General features: G+C 40.7%; 1 protein-coding gene across 1 annotated transcript; it reads left to right on the top strand.

Annotated features, from left to right (window-relative positions):
- Nucleotides 1-255: 255 nt before the first annotated feature.
- On the top strand, nucleotides 256-14,941 carry LOC139387120 (carbonic anhydrase 5B, mitochondrial-like). Its single transcript, XM_071133176.1, has 8 exons — nucleotides 256-446; nucleotides 531-910; nucleotides 3,233-3,430; nucleotides 3,898-4,016; nucleotides 5,007-5,102; nucleotides 6,797-6,859; nucleotides 10,846-11,004; nucleotides 11,150-14,941. The coding sequence occupies exons 2-8, from the start codon at nucleotides 769-771 to the stop codon at nucleotides 11,318-11,320; spliced, it is 948 nt and encodes a 315-aa protein (XP_070989277.1). The 5' UTR covers nucleotides 256-446; nucleotides 531-768; the 3' UTR covers nucleotides 11,321-14,941.
- Nucleotides 14,942-17,173: the final 2,232 nt, after the last annotated feature.

Genomic DNA, 17,173 nt, shown 5'->3' with positions numbered 1-17,173 from the left:
ATTTACATTAAATCAGAATAGAATACTTGGGCTGTTTGTAAAGATGCATGTGTGTTCATCCACAATTGGAAACGACACAGTCAATGAGTGAGTTTTTGTTATAGAGAAAGCACTGCACATTTGACAATGTATCGTATTGAAGATCATGAGGCTCAGATGAATTGTGAAGTTATGACATATGACAAGAACCACACAGACATTTCAACAAAACTAAGCAAAAAGTACACCAAATATCTATGTCACGGGTCTAGATCTAGCGCATGTTGTTTGAAACGCCTCTCAGAGGATAAAGCCGATTGGTCGAGAGTCTTACACGAGCCCCACTCAACGATCTCTTCCTTTTGGAACCACATTATCGCAAACACTTTACAAACAATATTTCACCTTCATTGATTCGGAGCGTGCGATAGCAGTAGGTAGCCAATATAAATCGCCGCGGTGTTAAAGTAAGCACGCATCAACAGGTCAAGTGTAAACCTTTGGAATTTACGTGAATGGTTCAATCGTGTGAAAGCTTGTCTATTTTCCAGATCAATCAAGCGATAGTGTGGAGAGAGCCAGCCGGCAGCCATCCGAAACTGTCAGTGTGGAAGAAGAGGGGCCATAACGCAACTCCCGTTGTTGTTTCTGATTGAAAACATATGAAACCGAACGACTCGGGAGACGGGAGCAGTTTTAATTCGACGTTTTGCCTTACCTGAAAAGATAACACAACAGCTCATTTTGACTCTCGCAAACTTCGAGTAGCCTATTTGAAGAACCGTGGTCATGGTGGCTCTCTCATCGATCGTAAACCCACTTGCCCGGCATCTGCAGAGACATGTCATCAAGCAAACTAAAGGTCAACGGTTGATACCTGTGAGAAGATGCAACCTCACTGCATGTTCAAGCAAATATGTGCTTTCAGCGTGTAAGTGTCGAAACTTTAAAAGTACGGTAGCTTTCATCATATTACAGCTGAATTATCATTAGTTGCAGTTGAATTCGCTAGCTGTTTGCTCTTCATTTCATAAGACTAGAACAATGACATTAATGTTCAGTCCAGCTGGCCGCTGAGATTACATGAGAAATAAGACCGTTTCAATCGCTCAAGCAATAGTAGCATAAATGGCTACACTGTAAAGTTGTAATCGAAATCCACAATGACTACATTACTAAAGGGTTAATTAATGGCGTTGTTTTGATCGCAACGGGTGCACAAAGAATACATGGAAACCAAGGACTGGATTTCTGCATGAGTGAATTGGCGTCACATTTTCAGGGGAAATTAGTTCATTCTAAACTTCTGGCCGGGTACTGGTTTTGATTGTAACTATGGTGTGTACATACACATGTCAATTTGATCATAACTGTGATCACAATTTATGTTTATCTTTTGTATTTTATTTTTTAACTTGGCCTATTGTACACTGCATGTTTGGTTTATGGTCTTGTCTTTACTCAAGACATTCATAAGGCCTGACCTTTCTCTCCAGAACCCAGGGCATTATGCATTATTCCAAGGGTTCTCAGATATAAGCACTGCATACCGGTGGGAACATGTGAACTAAAATCCCAGCGCTCTGTTTTAATGTTTAGAACCATCAATCATTGCTTGCATTACGGTTTTTGAAATATATGGAATTTATTTCATACTGTATAAGCGATAAATAATATTTAAAAATATATTCACTTAATGTAGCAGATTTGCACAGATCCATATGGCTGTGTGTGCATCCAGCTGACAAACTACACTTCCGCTACACCTTTCTCCCCAGTTACGCTTAGCACAGGTGGTCGCCTCTGTCTTCCGTAAACAAGCATTAACAAAGGTGTTCGCTGGGCTTCTTCCACAACGATCCTGACAAATCATTTCTGTATGAACCTCGCTTTGTGCAGTGGGGCATTGTCATGCTGAAACAGGAAAAGGCCTTCCCTAAACTATTGCCACAAAGTTGGATGCACAGAATCGTCTAGAATGTCATTGTATACTGTAGGGTTAAGATTTCACAACTGGAACGAAAGGGCCTAGCCCGAACCATGAATAACAGCACCAGACCATTATTCCTCCTCCACCAAACTTTACAGTTGGCACTATGCATTGGAGCAGGTAGTATTCTCTTGGCATTCACCAAACCCAGATTCGTCTGTCGGACTGCCAGATGGTGAAGCGTGACTCATTACCCCAGATAAAGTGTTTCCACTGCTCCAGAATCCAATGGCGGCAAGTTTTACACAATGTTTGTCTATGGAGATTGCATGGGTGTGTGCTCAATTTTATACACCTGTCGGCAACGGGTGTGGCTGAAATAGCCACACCCGTCCACATACTTACTTCATGAATATCTAGCAGATTGTAACGCGTAATGTGATCTATTAGTCATTGCAGGATAGCTACTGTTTGGCGTATCACAGAGAATTTTCAATCAACTTTAACTTAGCGACACTATCTTCGTCCTCGATTCGGTCAAACATATCTTCTAATAGGTCTGTGTTCAGTTGCAGGTGGTTCGTTCGAATTTAGAAAATGCTAGTAAGGATAGGCCCTTTTTTTTCAGGTACAGTAGCAAAATGGATAATTGTTAATACATTTTTCCATTAAATACCTTTTCCAAACGACCTTTGTCGTAGGTTAAGCATTCACATAGGTTAAGCATTCACAGTCCCATTGGCAGAGCGGTCAGTGACTGATGTAAATTGCATCATAGGCAGTTATTGTTTTGCAGCCCAATGGCAAAACCAGGAAGTCGTAGTAGATTTATTTTAACGGCAGAAGATGTACATCTATGAAACGTTCCATTCAGAGTTGAACTAGTGTCTCCCATTCCTGCTGCGGAGTAGACCTGGTGGGCTGCCAATACATTCCGCGAGTCTGTTTCTGTAGCCTACCCACATTTTGCTTATCCTGTAATTTCCTTTCAATAGGAGTTACTGAAGGAAGTGTCACTTTTTCCTCCTGCTTTTTTAATTTCTTAAACGGAATCAACGGAGGAGGCTTAGACTACTGGTCTCACAAAGTTTTCAGAATTGCTTGTCTACTTTGAGACATTTGCTCTTATGTTATTTGGGAATTTGACTTATTGCCTATTTTAGAATGCAGGAAGCTGGAGAGTACACTATGAAAAGTAAGTGTCAGCATTTCTTACAGTAGGCTAAGGAATAGGACCTAATGTGATTTACTAAAGACAAGCTGCTGTTTTACATTTTACTATCAGATTAGATTTAAATCCCCTCTCTCATGCTTTGACTCCAGTGCATCCTATGTGGCAGGGACCACTTGTTGCTCCTGGGGGCAACAGACAATCTCCGATCGATATTCGGGTGTGCAAGAGTGTCTTTGATCCGCATCTCAAGCCGCTGACCCCGGATTACGACCCCAGGACATGTTCACAGATATGGAACAACGGGTACTCATTCCTGGTTGAGTACGATGACACCACCGACAAATCCAGTAAGCAGTTTCTGTTCTGCTGTGTGACCTCCTGATTTAAAACTGCAATGCCTGCCACGTGGAACATGACTTTGATTTACATTTAGGTATCCCTGCTCTTGGCTTATTTCTCAACATCATGGTCTTAACTTATTGTTTAGACAGTCTAATTACTTTAATTTTCAATCCAATATTATTTCAGAAATGTATATTTTATTAACCGCTAGACTTTACATAAATATTTATACCAAGAGGCAAAACATTTGTAACAGTAGGCTAATTATTCTGTAATTTAATTCTTAGTTCTGCTTTTAATGTGTGTTTGTGTGAGAAGAGGATACATATGTTTTAACAAGTATGTTTAAATAATAATGTTTAACTCTCCACAGCTGTTGTGTATTAATTACGGTTTCTTCTCAATATTGTATGCGTCTCTAACACAACATTGATGAGTGGTCGATTTCTTCTCGTCGCTCTCTCCCTCTCAGCACTTAAAGGGGGTCCTCTGGAGGACAACTTCCGGCTGTGTCAGTTCCACTTCCATTGGGGGGAGAGCAACGCATGGGGCTCTGAGCACACAGTGGACCGCCGCCTCTTCCCTGCTGAGGTAGCTACTGCACGTCCTCTTACTTAACATTTAAATAGACACTCTCTGTTAACTTTGTTGAATGACTCTAGCTATGCTATAGTAAGAACCTCCTAACATGTCAAGTCTAATAGGGTCATAGTCTTCAGGAGACTGTGGCATGGAACGGTAGATAGTAGGGACTGCTTAGTCATCAAGTCAATACTGATGCCCTAGCCAATCCATGACGACATTGGCATGCAATTTCTGTGACGGGATTGTGCTGTTGGAAACCTCTACGTATAGAAGCAGAATGCATTCTGTTCTATCCTTAAGGCCCACCTTTTAATGTGTGATCTATTTTCATATTTTTCCACTCACCTAAAGCATACTTATGCAATAGAGGGAGTACTACTGTATGTTTGGGGGAGGATGCCATGCCAAGCTGGCGTTAGTGGCTGTGAGAATCTGACCATGTCAGGGTTCTCAACACTCCCCAGGTGCAGTGTGTGTACAGAGGCTCAAGTTACGATTACAGCACACAACTCACTCTGTGTGCCTAATAGGAGCACACCACAGTGGGTAACAGAGATAATGGATCCTTCTCAGTTTACTTATTGGGTTGTACCATTCTTTATAGAAATCTCCCCAGATCCCAGGGTGAATAGGGATCTGTGGTGTGAGTATGGGTAGGGTTGGGTTGGACACTCCGATGGAGTAAAACAAAGAGCAGCTGCATGTGACCTCAGGGTCAGACGATGCTCCGTTTGGTTTAATAGCTACTGATACCCGTCTGTTCAGGATGGAGGATTTTGGGGTGGATTTTCATTCAGAATCTGCAAATTTTTTGTTGTTACAGTTTTGATAATTGATTGTTCTACCACAAAGGTAACCGTTTATCTTGAGAATGATATTAAAGATTCATAATTATCCAGAAGCAAATATAATCTGTGACACATTCCATTTGAATTCTCTGGGTGTGTGGATAAATAGGTTCTAATTAATGTATGGCGTTGCCTTTTCTGTTGATAGCTCCACATGGTCCACTGGAACTCTGATAAGTACAGCCGGTTTGAGGAGGCGGTGATGGAGGAGAATGGACTGGCTGTTATCGGGGTTTTCCTCAAGGTAACTTCATGCTTCTTGTTAACATAGCGAAGCATCCCTACCACATGCAACCCACCACCACTGTCATACATACAGTTGAAGTCGGAAGTTTACACACACTTAGTTTGGAGTCATTAAAACTCATTTTCCAACCACTCCACAAATTTATTGTTAACAAACTATAGTTTTGGCAAGTCGGTTAGGACATCTACTTTGTGCATGGCACAAGTAATTTTTCCAACAATTGTTTACAGACAGATTATTTCACTTATAATTCACTGTATCACAATTCCAGTGGGTCAGAAGTTTACATACACAAAGTTGACTATGCCTTTAAACAGTTTGGAAAATTCCAGAAAATTATGTAATGACTTTAGAAGCTTCTGTTAGGCTGATTGACATAATTTGAGTCAATTGGAGGTGTACCTGTGGATGTATTTCAAGGCCTACCTTCAAACTCAGTGCCTCTTTGCTTGACATCATGGGAAAATCAAAAGACATCAGCCAAGACCTCAGGAAAATAAATTGTAGACCTCCACAAATCTGGTTAATCCTTGGTAGGAATTTCCAAATGCCTGTGGGTACCACGTTCATCTGTACAAACAATAGTTTGCAAGTATAAACACAATGGGACCACGTAGCCGTCATACCGCTCAGGAAGGGGACGTGTTCTGTCTCCTAGAGATGAACGTACTTTGGTGCGAAAAGTGCAAATCAATCCCAGAAAAACTGCAAAGGACCTTGTGAAGATGCTGGAGGAAACCGGTACAAAAGTATCTATATCCACAGTAAAACAAGTCCTATATCGACATAACCTGAAAGGCTGCTCAGCAAGAAAGAAGCCACTGCTCAAAATACGCCATTTAAAAAGCCAGACTACGGTTTGCAACTGCGCATGGGGACAAAGATCGTACTTTTTTGGAGAAATGTCCTCTAGTCTGATGAAACAAAAATAGAACTGTTTGGCCATAATGACCATCATTATGTTTGGAGGAAAAAGGGGAAGGCTTGCAAGCCGAAGAACACCATCCCAACCGTGAAGCACGGGGGTGGTTGCATAATTTTGTGGGGGTGCTTTGCTGCAGGAGGGACTGGTGCACTTCACAAAATAGATGGCATCATGAGGTAGGAAAATTATGTGTATATATTGAAGCAACATTTCAAGACAGGAAGTTAAAGCTTGGTCGCAAATGGGTCTTCCAAATGGACAATGACCCCAAGCATACTTCCAAAGTTGTTGCAAAATGGCTTAAGGACAACAAATTCAAGGTATTGGAGTGGCCATCACAAAGCCCTGACTTCAATCCTAATGAAAATTTGTGGGCAGAACTGAAGAAGTGTGTGCTACCAAATACTAATTGAGTGTATGTAATCTTCTGACCCACTGGGAATGTGATGAATGAAATAAAAGCTTAAATAAATCACTCTACTATTATTCTGACATTTCACATTCTTAAAATAAAGTGGTGATCCTAACTGACCTAAGACAGGGAATTTTTACTATGATTAAATGTCAGGAATTGTGAAAAACTGAGTTTAAATGTATTTGGCTAAGGTTTATGTAAACTTCCGACTTCAGCTGTACACGTCATATACACACCATTTCAATATTTACTGACATTGAAATGTAAACACCCCATGCAGTGAATGTAAACACACAGCACATGCCTGACAGAAGGACTCAGTGCTCAGACACAGATTATTTTCCTCCTCAGATAGGGAAGAGACACGAGGGACTGCAGAAACTAGTAGATGTCCTACCTGCTGTCAGACACAAGGTGAGTTCAATGATTGACCACTTCAACCATGCAGGTGATTTTTGTTGCCAAGGTTTCAGAGAGAACGTTTCAAGCAGGGGTTATATGTCGCTGAGTTTCTGAGAAGGCCGCCCAAAGCTTAAGAACATAAGTAGTCAGTGCTGTATGACTCAGGTTGGTATTCTAGACAAGCCTCTCTCCGGTGGCGCATACATGACATTTGTGTGACTATTGGAGTGCGAATTACACCATGCTATTTGGGGGATTCTCTATCAAATATATCGGCCTAATAAATTACCTTTTAATGACCTTTTAATGTGGCATGAACACAACCAGTCATATTTTCATCTGATTGTCAAACAAATCACTTCAAAAAGTAGGCATGTTGGTCCACTCCAAAATAATTCCAGCATCCAAACTAGAGGTCGACCGATTATGATTTTTCAACGCCGATACCGATTATTGGAGGACCAAAAAAAGCCGATACCGGTTAATCGGCCGATTTTAAAAATAAATAAATAAATAAACAAACAATAAAAAAAATAAAAAAAATAACAACAAATTTATTATTTTTTTTATTATTTTTTATTATTGTTTGTTATTATTTTTTAAATGTATTTGTAATAATGACAATTACAACAATACTGAATAAACACTTATTTTAACTTAATACATCAATTTAGCCTCAAATAAATAATGAAACATGTTCAATTTGGTTAAAATAATGCAAAAACGAAGTGTTGGAGAAGAAAGTAAAAGTGCAATATGTGCCATGTAAGAAAGCTAACGTTTAAGTTCCTTGCTCAGAACATGAGAACATATGAAAGCTGGTGGGTCCTTTTAACATGAGTCGTCAACATTCCCAGGTACGAGGTTTTAGGTTGTAGTTATTCTAGAAATTATAGAACTATTTCTTTGTATTTCATACACCTTTGACTATTGGATGTTCTTATAGGCACTTTAGTATTGCCAGTGTAACAGTATAGCTTCCGTCCTTCTCCTCGCCCCTACCTGGGCTTGAACCAGGAACACATCGACAACAGCCACCCTCGAAGCAGCGTTACCCATGCAGAGCAAGGGGAACAACCACTCCAAGTTTCAGAGCGAGTGACGTTTGAAACGCTATTAGCGCGCACCCCGCTAACTAGCTAGCCATTTCACATTGGTTACACCAGCCTTACCTCGGGAGTTGATGGGCTTGAAGTCATAAACAGCGCAATGCTTGAAGCACAGCAACGAGCTGCTGGCAAAAACGCACAAAAGTGCTGTTTGAATGAATGCTTACGAGCCTGCTGGTGCCTACCTATCGCTCAGTTAGACTGCTCTATCAAATCATAGACTTAGTTATAACATAATAACACACAGAAATAGGTCATTAATATGGTCGAATCTGGAAACTATCATCTCGAAAACAAGACGTTTATTCTTTCAGTGAAATATGGAACCGTTCCGTATTTTATCTAGCGGGTGGCATCCATAAGTCTAAATATTCCTGTTACATTGCACAACCCTCAATGTTATATCAAAATTACGTAAAATTCTGGCAAATTAGGCGGCCCAAACTGTTGCATATACCCTGACTCTGCGTGCAATGAATGCAAGAGAAGTGACACAATTTCACCTGGTTAATATTGCCTGCTAACCTGGATTTCTTTAAGCTAAATATGCAGGTTTAAAAAATATATACTTCTGCGTATTGATTTTAAGAAAGGCATTGATGTTTATGGTGTGGTACACATTGGAGCAAGGACAGTCCTTTTTCGCGAATACGCACCGCATCGATTATATGCAACGCAGGACACGCTAGATAAACTAGTAATATCATCAACCATGTGTAGTTAACTAGTGATTTTGATTGTTTTTTTTACAAGATAAGTTTAACGCTATCTAGCAACTTACCTTGGCTTACTGCATTCGCATAACAGGCAGGCTCCTCGTGGAGTGCAATGAGAGGCAGGTGGCTAGAGCGTTGGACTAGTTAACTGTAAGGTTGCAAGATTGAATCCCCGAGCTGATAACGTAAACATCTGTCGTTCTGCCCCTGAACAAGGCAGTGTTCTTAACTGACTTGCCTAGTTAAATAAAGATTAAATAAAGGTGTAAAAAAAATTAAATAATAATAATCGGTGTCCAAAAATTTCCGATTGTTATGAAAACTTGAAATCGGCCCAAATTAATCGGCCATTCCGATTAATCGGTCGACCTCTAATCCAAACTGCATGTATACTTGTGCTGTTTGACTGTTAATAGATTTGTTACAAAGCACCAAAATTGTTCCTAGTGTCATTCTGCAATTTCCATTGATTATTCTTACATTAATTGATGCGTCTTGCTGACAAATTTATATTTTTTTGTAGCCTGAAAAGTTGGGACACTTGAAATGGGGCTGAAACTGTCCCGGGAAAAACGGGATGGACACCCTAACACACATGGTCAACTTACTAGACTAGCCTACAATGTAATGTGTATTAGCATGATTTTCAAATAGTCCTACCAGTAGTCAGTGATGTAGTGTTTTTAAAATGAAAAAAAGTACCACTTTCAATGCATTAAAAAAAAAGGTGGGTAAACAACATTTACTTGCGTTTATCCTTCACTAGGCCTACACCCCTACCGGTAGCCTACCCCCTCAGCCAAGGCCATTTCAAACACACGCAGAATAGGTAGCTTACATTCAATATAATACAGTTGAATCAAAACATGTTTTGCACCCTAGTTCATGAATTGTCATGAGTTAATGTTTGGAGTCTTCACAGATAATGGGACATAAAACAGTACCTTTCTTTCCTTATGTTAATGACATTTGACAGTGTTGTTATTTATTAAGTATTTAACAATTGAATTAGAATATTGAACTTAAACCCTGTACAAATAATGGATCTTGGAGATCTGGGAAAGTCCACTAAGTCTAACATTTCATTATTATGATGTTTCGCAGTGAAAACAGTTCTCATGGGCACACAAATCAAAAGTAATGTAGGCCTATGCCATTGCAAAACCGAATGCTTTTAACCGAAAGAGTCAACTACTGTTATTAAGGTAAACTTGTTGGCTGGATTGGATGCGCATTGGTGTCTAGCTGTAGGCTAGTTGCCTAGTGATATTGTCGACCATCAGGTGATCCAGTAAAGAAAAACAATATTGATAGAAAATAATAAATGGCCTGGTACTTCTGGCCACGGTTGGCAGGGAGAACACCTAAAAAACAGCAATGAGTGCTTTAAACAGCTGACTGACAAAACAAACAAGGATAAATCAATGGATAAATCTAATGCATTGGAATAAAGACATAGGCTATTTTTTATCAAGGCTGCATGGCAAACAAATGGCGAAAAATGAAAGGAGCTCGGCTGAAGATGAAATTCAGCACTAGCCTACTGGATGGACAGCACCATGACATAGTTGGGGGGTGTACGTTTCATATTTACCACTGCATTTTAAACAAATAGGAGAATGGTTAAATTGGCATTATTTAGAGCCCCCCCCACACACACACACCCCTTGTTACTTTCCAGAAGTATTACTGCAAAGGAATTTACTGTATGATCTGAGATGGGGAGACTGTCAACTTTAACTGCTGTCTAGTGGCCATGAGTCAAATTACATGCCTCTACAATTTCTTTTTTTTTTTTTTTGTACCTTTATTTAACTAGGCAAGTCAGTTAAGAACAAATTCTTATTTACAATGACGGCCTACCAAAAGGCCTCCTGCAGGGACGGGGCCTGGGATTAAAATAAATAAATACAATATAAATCTAGGACAAAACACACATCACAAGCGACACTACATAAAGAGAGACCTAAGACGACAACATAGCAAGGCAGCAACACATGACAACACAGCATGGTAGCAGCACAAAACAGGGCACAGTCAACAGCACAAAGGTCAAGAAGGTAGACAACAATACATCACACATTAAGGTTGGGAAATGGCAATTATTATTATAACTTATGACACGGTTGGCAGCACCATGTAACCCTTTCCTCTTTCCCTTTTTACACCTTAGGACAGTGTTGTTGAGTTCACTAGGTTTGACCCAGCCTGCCTACTGCCCACTAACATTGATGATTACTGGACGTATGCAGGGTCACTGACCACGCCTCCTCTGACCGAAGCAGTGACCTGGATTATCATGAAGCAGCACATCGAAGTCAGCCATGACCAGGTTAGTGTGTGAGTGAGAGCGTGTGCATGTGTGTGGTAAAAAGGGAAGGAATGTTAGAACTACTGGTGGACTACACTTTAGTGACTTCACTCGGCTGTTCCATGTCTGCTTAACACATTCTCTCCCTGTCCGGTCTCTTCCTTAGCTGGCTGTGTTTCGGAGCCTTCTCTTCACCTCAGTAGAGGAGGAGGTGCAGAAGAGCATGGTCAACAACTTCCGTGTGCAGCAGTCGCTGCAGGGCCGCACTGTGCGTTCTTCGTTTACCCCTTTCCTGAAGGAGGAGCAACCAGCAAAGGGTCCACACACAGGCCACTGACCTTTACTCAGAGACTCACTTGGACCCTTCAAACCAAAATAATGCAATACCCTGGGAAGCACAATTTTGGCTAACAAAGTCTTACGTTTGACTCTACAGAAGTCATACTGCTTACGTTTGACTCTACAGAAGTCATACTGCTGGCATCTTTCCAAACGCTTATGCATTCAGAAAGCACTCTGATTTTACTTAAGTGCCAGGGATTTTATAATTCCAATGTCACCATCTAAAAGCTGTTTTGTTGACCATCCTTGGCACTAGACAGCTGTCTCACTGCCTGCTGTCCTATCAATAAGTGAAAGGCATCATCAACACAGGGCAGGTGTATTGCTGTAGTCTATGCTAACAGATTTTTTAAACCCCTGTCTCTTAGGTGAATTTTTCTTTCTTCTAGATGCTCTGAATGTTTAAGTTGTAAACCTTTTTTTTATTCAGTCCTTAACAGTCCCACTTGAAATGCTTCCAGAAACCAATGAGGGATTATGCTGAAATACAGGTAACTGTCAAAATAAAGGAAAACACCAACATGTATTGTCTTTAAGAGGGTGTTGGGCCACCACAGCTTTAATGTACAAGTGTCTGGAAGTCTTGGAGGGATGCGACACCATTCTTCCATGAGAAATTCCAGATTTTTTTTTTTTTCCTCCAGGATCTCCCATAAGTGTTTAATTGAGTTGAGATCTGGTTACTGAGATGGCATATGGCTTACATCGTTTTTATGCTCAAAATATTCAGTGACCACTCGTGCCCTGTGGATGGGGTTATTGTCATCCTATGGGGGCGTAGCCAAAATAATACATCACCCTAAGTAAGCATGATGGGCTGTTACCTGCTTAATTAACTCAGGAAGTGCACCTGTGGAAGCATCTGCTTTCAATATACTTTGTTTCCCTCATTTACTCCCTCATTTACTGTTTCCATTATTTTGGCAGTTACCTGCACTTTTATACTATCATCGATTTAATAATCTAAAGCATAAGAATATCCCCCTTGCGTATGAGCAGTACTCTTGCAGTAATTGTTCTTTGAGGTGAAGGGGCTCCATATATGGATGTGGGGTTTAGTTTGAAGGTTTAAGCTCTGAACTTGTTTACTGCACACAGCCGAAGAGATTTGGTTAATTTTATTTGGGCCTAGCTAGGGCTCCAAACTGCACAAATGAGTGTTGCTCATTGCTTTGAAAGATGTTTTAGATGCATTTGTGATTGATTTTATTACATAGTCTATTGAGTGGACTAGAATGTACATCTCACTATCTGTAACTTAGAGGTAAAAGTCATGTGTAGGATCGACATCTTTTATAAGGCCTAATAAGCACAGGGACACAGGCATTTGTTACAACTAATATGCAGAACTATTTTGTTGATATAGCAAACATCTGTATTTTAGCATGGGTGTCTAAGCATATTTCCTCTTGTAATCAAATTGTTCTGTTCTACTAAACAGGAATCTACCATAGTGCCTTCTATTTTATGCATCATACTGACACATGGCGGTCACCTCTGTTCTCATAGATCAATTGCTCATGGCAGTGTGTCTATTCTGTTGGGGCTTGCTGGTCTAACGCATATCAATAATATTCTGCCCCTACCAAGCTTAACAGTCGGTCAATTTGTATGTTTGCCAGTTTGTGGTTTAGGCGCTGGGAGAGTTAAGAGAGGGTATCACATCATGCATCATTAACCTGTTATCTTGTTGGTTCTGTATTTATTTATTGGTGGAGGTCAGTAGGTTTTTACTTGCCTTTTTAGAAGCACACAGACAGGAATCATTCTCCTGATACTTCATTTCTTGAGACTTAAGCTTTTTCTGTACTTTATATCTCTCTCTATATATAAAATTTGAGATTTTAAAGTTCCCAGCAGAACTGGACAGGGATTACAGTGGAACCAACTACATGCATCAACTTTAAAACATAACTACACTTAATGTTATGCTTTAATCGCGTTCCAAAAGGTTAACTGTAATATAAGCACTGCTATTCCCCATGTTGATAGAAAACCATGAAACGTGATACAGCAATTGTAATACCTTGCTGCCTATTTTCCATTAGCCTACTTCTAGTTGCAGTATTCTGGGTGTGCCTTCCAGTGCTTCACTATTTTCATCAAAGAAAGGGAGTGATTGAATAAAGAGAGGGGGGGGGGGGTCTTATGTTTGCAGTGTTCAGAGAATGCGAAGTAGGTGCTAAAAAGATTGGAGGAGAAAGGGATTGATTGGTTTGTTCTATAAACAGGGAATGAAAAGGGAGCAGACATTGAGGCAACATTGGTATTGTTTGTTCTATAAAGCATTACGTGAGTGAATGGTTGTCTTTGTGATCATTCAATAACAATGTTCCTGTATAAACTGTCCCTTGTGGGGCCTCTCCCTTGAAAGAGCCACCTGGCCCTCTCCCCACTAGGTCAATTGCAGAGAAGAAGTAGCTTGACACTAACCTGTTATGAAAACTGTACAGCACTGTCCAAACACAGGAACCGTAAGACTCTTGCCCTCTATACCCAAATGACACTTGCCTGTTTCACTGCGTTCCCTATGAAATTAAAGATGGCATTTTGTTACACCAGAGTTTAGGGGAACAATGTTGGGGAACAATGTTGGGGTACAGGGAGGATTTGAACACAGTTCTGAATGGTTATACATTTCATGTGGGCATTTTTATGGGTGCTGATTGGTTTGATGGTAAGTAGAGAGATTTTATTTTCTGTTGTAACTGGTATGGGGCCTATTTTTCAAGCTTCCATTTGTCTTGGTCTGTTTAGTTATGATCTGCCTTTTTAAATATTTGAAATAATACTCTCCAGTGGGAGGTTTCCATTCGTTTAACTGTATTTTTATAGTTTTCAAACGATAAATACTAAATGGACACAAAAGTTGTTGTACTATAATGACTATGTACTTTAAAAATTGATCATTATTCTTGGTTAATATGTCCTCTGGTGAACTGCTGTATTTTAATGTGTCTGCCATCAATGCCTGTTTTAAACGTGTAAAAGTTAGTATGCACAATGATCTCAATCGATATACAATGTGTACAAAACATTAGCACCTTCCTAATATTGCTGGCCGATGTTGATGCCAATGCTTCCCACAGTTGTGTGAAGTTGGCTGGACGTCCTTTGGGTAGTGGACCATTCTTGATACAAGGGAAACTGTGAAAAACCCAGCAGCGTTGCAGTTCTTGATGCAAACCGGTGCGCCTGGCACATACTACCATACCCTGTTCAAAGATACTTCAATCTTTTGTCTAGCCCATTCACCCTCTGACACACACACAATCCATGTGTCAAGGCTTAAAAATGTCTCCTCCCCTTCATCCCTGTCTCCTCCCCTTCATCTACACTGATTTGAAGTGGATTTGTCAAGTGACATCAATTAGGGATCCTATCATTCACCTGGTCAGTCTGTCATGGAAAGAGCATGTGTTCTTAATGTTTTGTACACTGTGTACATGTTTTACATAAATACGACTTGCAGTACTTCCCCTTTCTTTGTTTGCTACTTGGCAGGTGTTTTCCTGAGGCTAGAGGAGTATGCTGTAGTACATGTTGTATTTGTTTGATCGTCGGGCAGCCACATTCCTGCCCCATGGGCCTTGAGGAGCTGTGGTTCAAGGGATAAGTTGGGGCCCCTCTTCCAACAGGCCTGTTATTGCACCAGGTGCCGGATTGGCCCAGTCCAGCTGGGCAACCAGGAAGTGGTGCTACTATCATGTCCCACAGGCCTAAAACACCACAGGGATGGACCTTACATCCTTTGCTGACAGAATGTTTATATATAAGATTAATAATAAAGAAACGCCTATTTTATTTTGATTTGCAGGTGCTATTAAAAATAACTATGGAATGGAAGAAAGGGAAATGCTACTAAGGTACACAATAGTACATTTTGGTAGATAGAAGGTGCTCCTTGGTAAAAGGGGTAAATTGGTCATCAAAAAAGAAAGGAGGACCAAGGCACTTCATATAATTAATTAAAATGCCTTTAATATGGAATGTTCAATAGAAACAACGTTTTTTTAAAACCGGTGCGTTTCGGGTGCATGGCCTTCATGAGGGAGTACCAAAATAAAAGAATACAATGTCCTCTTTTGAACAGCTTTTCCAATTAGCCCTAATTGAAAGAAGGAGTGGTTACAAAATTGATTGGACACACCTAGTAAGCAATAATATACACATTAAAAGGTGAAATGCTGTAGCTATGTTATCATAAAGATACAACTCCAAGCTAGAAGTATCAGAACACTTAGAAAGGTAGTTCTAACCTTAAATATGACTGGGAGAAGTGTCAAGAATAAGAAAGCTATATATTCCATAGTACACTAGAACACAGCAAAACATGAACAACAACAGTCTAAACATAGCTGAGGGCAATTGAGCAAAATGTCCACTAGATGACAGCAAATGGACCCATCACGACCCTACAGGAAGGGTGAGAAATCCATATCTTCATTTAAACCAGGGTATTTAGTGGCCTGTAGTTTGTAAATCCAAAAACTTTCCCTGTGGTTTAACTGGATAAGAAACACTATTTAGCGCGCACCCCCGCTAACTAAGCTAGCGTTTCACAGTGTAACACTAGGCTAATTGTGCGTCGCCCCACGGACCTCGTGGGGAGGCCCTGGAGTTGTATCTTTATGATAACATAGCTACAGCATTTCACCTTTTAATGTGTATATTGCTTACTAGGAATGTAACCACTCCTTTCAATTAGGGCTAATTGGAAAAGCTGTTCAAAAGAGGACATTGTATTTTGTACTCCCTGATGAAGTCCATGCAGCCGAAACACATCATTTAAATGTTTTATGAATTTTACCCCTTCTCCCCAATTTCATGGTATCCAATTGTTTTAGTAGCTACTATCTTGTCTCATCGCTACAACTCCTGTACGGGCCCGGGAGAGACAAAGGTTGAAAGTCATGCGTCCTCCGATACACAACCCAACCAAGCCGCACTGCTTCTTAACACAGCGCCATCCAACCCAGAAGCCAATGTGTCGGAGGAAACACCGTGCACCTGGCAACCTTGGTTAGCGCACACTGCGCCCGGCCCGCAATGTTATAGGATGGTCATATTGGGGCGTGTTGAATGTGTCTCTTATGATATCCTCAATAGGGTGGGAAAAGGAGAGAGGGTACAATAGTCAATATTGCAGAAGGATGGTTTGTCTGTGGAACAAGGTACTTGTCTTTAGTCGTTACTCAGCATTGGGCTTGTCATGATATGAGGTATGCGGGGCAGTAGTAGGCACTGAAGTAGCAGAATATGCTGAAGTTACAGGGCTTGTACCTATGAAGCACTTCAATACACCAAACACTTTGAATTACATCAAATCAAATTTCAAATGTATTTATATAGCCCTTCTTAAATCAGCTGATATCTCAAAGTGCTGTACAGAAACCCAGCCTAAAACCCCAAACAATAAGCAATGTAGGTGTAGAAGCACAGTGCTTAGGAAAAACTCCCTAGAAAGGCCAAAACCTAGGAAGAAACCTAGAGAGGAAGGCTATGAGGGGTGGCCAGTCCTCTTCTGGCTGTGCCGGGTGGAGATTATAACAGAACATGGCCAAGATGTTCAAATGTTCATAAATGACCAGCATGGTCAAATAATAATAATCACAGTAGTTGTCGAGGGTGCAGCAAGTCAGCACCTCAGGAGTAAATATCAGTTGGCTTTTCATAGCCGATCATTAAGAGTATCTCTACCGCTCCTGCTGTCTCTAGAGAGTTGAAAACAGCAGGTCTGGGACAGGTAGCACGTTCGGTGAACAGGTCAGGGTTCCATAGCCGCAGGCAGAACAGGTGAAACTGGAGCAGCAGCACGGCCAGGTGGACTGGGGACAGCAAGGAGTCA

Source organism: Oncorhynchus clarkii, chromosome 1, assembly GCF_045791955.1.
Source record: "Oncorhynchus clarkii lewisi isolate Uvic-CL-2024 chromosome 1, UVic_Ocla_1.0, whole genome shotgun sequence".
Classification (NCBI taxonomy): Eukaryota; Metazoa; Chordata; class Actinopteri; order Salmoniformes; family Salmonidae; genus Oncorhynchus; species Oncorhynchus clarkii.
This window is presented reverse-complemented; position numbering and strand designations above follow the sequence as displayed.

Excerpts from the sequence above, each read along its gene's own strand:
- LOC139387120 (XM_071133176.1), top strand. The coding sequence starts at position 769 with ATGGTGGCTCTCTCATCGATCGTAAACCCACTTGCCCGGCATCTGCAG. Across the intron at positions 4,017-5,006 it reads GCCGCCTCTTCCCTGCTGAG|CTCCACATGGTCCACTGGAA; the intron begins GTAGCTACTGCA and ends TTCTGTTGATAG. Across the intron at positions 5,103-6,796 it reads TTATCGGGGTTTTCCTCAAG|ATAGGGAAGAGACACGAGGG; the intron begins GTAACTTCATGC and ends TTTCCTCCTCAG.